The sequence below is a fragment of the Entelurus aequoreus genome, linkage group LG02, assembly GCF_033978785.1.
Source record: "Entelurus aequoreus isolate RoL-2023_Sb linkage group LG02, RoL_Eaeq_v1.1, whole genome shotgun sequence".
In the NCBI taxonomy this organism is placed as follows: domain Eukaryota; kingdom Metazoa; phylum Chordata; class Actinopteri; order Syngnathiformes; family Syngnathidae; genus Entelurus; species Entelurus aequoreus.
Genome location: NC_084732.1, coordinates 98,744,018 through 98,750,017, shown reverse-complemented (window position 1 = coordinate 98,750,017; position 6,000 = coordinate 98,744,018). Strand labels below are relative to the sequence as shown.

Genomic DNA, 6,000 nt, shown 5'->3' with positions numbered 1-6,000 from the left:
GAGCATGACGGACATCCACTGTAATGATACCAAGTACAATAGCGTATCTAGTCGATAGTACTATGATTACATCGATATTTTTTATCGTCACAAAATCTTTTTTCGTTTTTTTTTATAAACTCAGTAAATATGTACCTGGACACATGAGGACTTTGAATATGACCAATGTATGATCCTGTAACTACTTGGTATCGGATCGATACCTAAATTTGTGGTATCATCCAAAACTAATGTAAAGTATCAAACAACAGAAGAATAATTGATTATTACATTTGAACAGAAGGGTAGATAGAACATGTTGAAACAGAAAATAACCAGATAAATAAACAAAGTAGATTAATAATCCATTTTTACAGCTTGTCCTTTATAATGTAGACAAAATAATAGGTAGATAAATGACACAATATGTTACTGCATACGTCAGCAGACTAATTAGGAGTCTTTGTTTGTTTACTTACTACTAAAAGACAAGTTGTCTAGTATGTTCACTATTTTATTTAAGGACTAAATTGTTATTTGATTGCAATAAAAAACATATGTTTAATGTACCCTAAGACAGTGGTCCCCAACCTTTGTGTAGCTGCGGACCGGTCAGCGCTTGAAAGTTTAACGGTGGAAAGGGGCGGGGGGGGGGGGGGATTTTTTTATTTAATTTTTTTCATAAAGAAATACAATCATGTGTGCTTACGGACTGTATCCCTGCAGACTGTAATGATCTATATTGATATATAATGTAAATATTGTGTTTTTTACGTTGATTTAATAAATAAATTTAAAAAAAAAAAAAAGTTTTTATTTTTGTATTTCTTGTACGGCCCGGTACCAATCGGTCCGCGGACCAGCCCGGTGGTTGGGGACCACTGCCCTAAGATTTTTTGTTAAAATAAAGCCAATAATGCCATTTTTTTGTGGTCCCCTTTATTTAAAAAAGTTGGGTTTTGGTGTCCCACGATTCGATTCAATATCGATTCTGGGGTCACGATTCGATTCAAAATCGATTTTTTTTCAATTCAACAAGATTCTCGATTCAAAAATGATTATTTCCTGAGTCAAAAATGATTGTCTATTTGTCTATACATAGATTTCAGCAGTATCTACCCCAGTCTGCTGACATGCAAGCAGAGTAGTAGATTTTTGTAAAAAGCTTTTATAATTGTAAAGGACAATGTTTTATCAACTGATTGCAATAATGTAAATTTGTTTGAACTATTAAAAGAACCAAAAATTTGACGTATTTTATCTTTGTGAAAATATTCGACACAGTGTGTTGTCAAGCTTATGAGATGCGATGCAAGTGTAAGCCACTGTGACACTATTGTTCTTTTATTTTTTTTAATTTTATAAATGTCTAATGATAATGTCAATGAGGGATTTTTAATCACTGCTATGTTGAAATTGTAACTAATATTGATACTGTTGTTGATAATATTCATTTTTGTTTCACTACCGTACTTTTGGTTTGTTCTGTGTCGTGTTTGTGTGTCCTCTCAATTGCTCTGTTTATTGCAGTTCTGAGTGTTGCTGGGTCGGGTTTGGTTTTGGAATTGGATTGCATTATTATGGTATTGATGTGTATTTTTTTGTTGGATTGATTAATTAAAAAATAAAAAATATACATATTTTTTTTAAATAAAAAAAAAAACAACGATTTTTTTAAAATGAGAATAGATTCTGAATAGCACAACGTGAGAATCGCGATTCAAATTCGAATCGATTTTTTCCCACACCCCTAATATATATATATAAATATATATATATATATATATATACCGAGTCTTACCAAAGACTATAAAAATGGGACCCATTACCTCCCTGCTTGGCACTCAGCATCAAAAGGTTGGAATAGGGGGTCAAATCACCAAAAATGATTCCTGGGCGCAGCACCGCTGCTGCCCACTGCTCCCCTCACCTCCCAGGGGGTGAACAAGGGGATGGGTCAAATGCAGAGGACACATTTCACCACACCTTGTGTGTGTGTGACAACCACTGGTACTTTAACTATATATATATATATATATATATATATATATATATATATATATATATATATATATATATATATATATATATATATATATATAATTTTAAGTAACAAATACTATATCCCGTTAGTGGGATATCCAATTATATATATCGGGATATCCAATTATATATATCGGGATATCCAATTATATATATCGGGATATATATATATATATATATATATATATATATATATATATATATATATATATATATATATATATATATATATATATACCCACCCAGATCATACAGTACTCCCCCTAACTATTAGTACTTGCTGAATAATGTGTAGAATTAAATGAACTCTGCTTCTGCCTACTCCTTTTCGTCATTGTAAAATAAGTACAAATATGACGAATATTATTATTATGAAGTGGCCTCGATATCTTAAATGCAACTCTATTCAATGTTAAAAATAAACGACAGCTTCTTAATTAATCGTTGATTTTCTATATTAGTGTTTACTAATGATAGTTGTGTACATTACTAACTTATTTGACTCGTTAGCTGCACGTTGTTATCGTTAGCATTGTTTATATAAATATATATAATGAAAACAAACGTTAAAGGCCGTGACAAGAAGTTAGATCATGGTCATTACTCATCGAAAAAACGACGTTAAGTCGACTACATTATTACAAATAACTGGATTGTTTACATTTATAGTACAGGAGGCACCGTAGTTAGCCTCCATGTACTGCTTTACTACGCCGTTCTAACCAACTATGACGTCGGCTCGCACGCTTTAACGAGGTTTGAAACATGCCAAGTGACATTTTGTTGCAGATTATAATAATAATAATAATAATAATGTTGTGTATGCATTACATGTCACGTTGTTAGCTATTGACAAAGCAATGTTAGCAACCTACCAGCCCTCGTTGGCGAGCGACTCCGCCAAAGTGGACATTTTATTCCAGGTCAAAGTCAATATTACGAAACTAATATGTCCAAAAAAAAAACGGAAGGCGAAATAGTATTATCTTCTTCTGTACATATTCGTGAGCTAATAATGATAATATCCGCTAATGTCGTATGTCTGTGACGTCACGTGACGTCACTGGTAGGTGACAGTACGGCGTGCGAAAGAGACCAAATCAGTGACAAACAAACAACAATTATTAAATTCCTTTCAACGTATATGTTTGAAAGTTGAAGTGGTATGATTTTGATGAACTTCCACAGTAATTGTATTTATAGCAATACATAAAAAGGTGCTACAATTACTTTTTAATAATGTATACTAGAAATGTTATATCTGTTAGTGTTGTTGGTCTATTTGGTATTTTTAAAGCCTGTTCCGCCACTAAAGAAATTAATCCAATAGTAAATCGTAATTTTGAGATTATAAAATCAAAATGATAGGATAAAAAAAATCGGAATTATAAAATACGAAAGTCAAAATTATGACATAAAATAAGTCATAATTGTACAATTATGACTTATTAATGAAATATGTTTTTAAATTTATTAAATTATTATTATTATTTATTATTATTATTTATTATTATTATTTATTATTATTATTTATTATATTATTATTATGTATTATTTATTTATTTAATTTAATATATTATTAAATTAAACTTATTAAAATAAATCATAATTTTTTTTTTAAATACATCGAAATTATGATATGAGAAAGTCGAAATTCCATCCATCCATCCAATTTTTTTGCCGCTTGTCCCTTTTGGGGTCGTATTAGATTAAAAGTAATAATTATGGGATTTAAAAAAAACAAAAAACGAAGTTATGACATAAGAAAGTATAAATTAGGAAATAAAGACGTCAATATTATGAGATAAAAAAAAATTAAAAATATGATATAACAAAATCGAAATTATGAGATTAAATTTCGTATATAAAATCAAAAATTATAATTATGAGATAACAAGTCATACTTATCAGATTAGATATCAAAATTATGACGTATAAAGTCCATCCATCCATTTTCTACCGCTTGTCGAAATTATGAAATAAAAAGTCGTAAACATGGGATTAAAAAAAAATCGTAATTATGAGATTTAAAAAAAAAATCGAAATTATGAGATAAAAAGTCATTATTACGGGATGAAAACATTTAAAATATGAGATAATAAAATTGAAATTATTAGAGTAAAAGTCAAATATAAAATGTCGAAATTTAAGAAAATCCTAATTATGAGCAAAAAAATCGAAACTATGATAAAGAAATCGAAATTATGAGATAATAAAATGGAAATTATTAGATTAAAAATCAAATATAAAATGTCAAAATTTAATAAAATCCTATTTACGGGCTAAAAAAATCGAAACTATGATAAATAAATCATAATTATGAGATAAACAAATCTAAATTATGAGATAAAAAATCATAATTTTGGGATTAAAAATTTGGAATTATGAGATAAGAAAGTCGAAGCAGGCTTGCATAGTATTTAAATGTGACATGTCAATGGTTTGCTCATATATAGTTACATCGTTTATTATTATTTTTTGTATTTTAAGATAATTTTAATCGTAGAGAAAGAAAGTTAAATAAAAAATGTCATGCGTAAACAAACACGATACCAGTTGGTTTGAGTAATAAAGTACAGTTACAGAATCAACCATTAGATGGCAGTGCAGGCATGCTGGCAGTAAACTACTATTAACAACAACCCAAAAGAAAAAGCAAACAAATAACACGCACTTCCGGTTGTCTTCAAAAAGATGTAGTTAATTTAATGTGTTTTTTTTTTTACACTCACAGAGACATTATACGCGTACCCTGACCGACTTCAGGTTGAATAACATTCATGATTTGTGAGTGAAACATACAGGTGTGACATATTGTTAGCACAACTTGATTAAAAAATAGGCAGAAACATACATTTAATTAAATGCATTCATTTAATTTCTACCAAAACATGTGCTATATGTATTATCATGCCAACATTTCTGTCGTTATAATCTGTATATTAACAATGTTTAATTGATCATATTAAATACTTAATAATAACTAGAGTTGCACAACTTCTAAATACCCATCTAAAGTTTGGCATGTAAATAAACATGTACTATTCACTTTTAAAACTACTTTAAATTGTGTTTGACATCCATTACAAATAATGATAACCAAAAATGTACCAATTTTATGCTAATTTTGTCAGTATTTTTGTGAAAAGGCTTATGTTAATTTGTTTTTCCTTTTCATCAATAGCAGATATTTCCTTTTTTTCCTGTTATATATACTTTTCTATTGCTCGCATGTTTTGTATTATAATTAATCTTTTTTTTTTTTTGCAAATTGTAATGCCATATTTGTTTATTCTTTATTGTAAACGCATTATCTAAGGCTTTACACAGACTTAGATAATGCTGTTAGCCCAAATATGCCTTCTAGGAAAAAGTCCAATTCACAAATCCAGACAAATGTCAGGTAAGCCAAACATTTTTGTATTAATCTGAAGTTAACATTTTTGTATACTGTACCATACCATACCAACTCAGGCCATGAAAATGTCCCACAAAAGAACCCATTATATCTGTGTTTAATCAAAGACAAATATAAATAGTCATACACAGTATTTTATTATTTTGTTTGTTTCATTATATTATTGTATAATGTGTGTGTGTGTGTGTTGTTGTTGTTGTCATTCTAAAAGATAGTGTCTGTAGTTTTTATGTTTTTTCATATTGCTGAAATAAAGTTTTAAAAAAATGCCACGTACGGAGGTTAATTTGTTATTTATCACAAAAGCTATTTTTGGACAGAACATTTACGTAACTGAATCTTTTGCGTTTGAATTTTGTGTATTGAATTGTTTCACAACAAATTATTTTGCCAAATTCATCGAACAAAAACACAATTTGTCTGTTTAAAAATGTAGTTTGTTTACGTAAATATAAAAGTCAGAACTCACTTCCGGTTGACCCGTGTCACGTGACTGCCATAATTTACCGGAAGTCGGTCTTGAGTTTTGAAGCAACAAATATTTCGGCATTTTTACGCAT

General features: G+C 29.1%; 1 protein-coding gene across 2 annotated transcripts in view; it reads right to left on the bottom strand.

The window, feature by feature from the left end:
* The window catches only part of tdrd3 (tudor domain containing 3), a 41,456-nt gene extending 38,357 nt beyond the window's left edge, over window positions 1–3,099 (bottom strand). For both annotated transcript variants that reach the window (XM_062070312.1, XM_062070304.1), the window contains exon 1: window positions 2,898–3,099. In XM_062070312.1, coding sequence (XP_061926296.1) covers window positions 2,898–2,935 — 38 coding nt within the window. In that variant the 5' untranslated portion in view covers window positions 2,936–3,099. The remainder of the gene's footprint in view (window positions 1–2,897) is intronic.
* Between the last annotated feature and the right edge of the window lie 2,901 nt (window positions 3,100–6,000).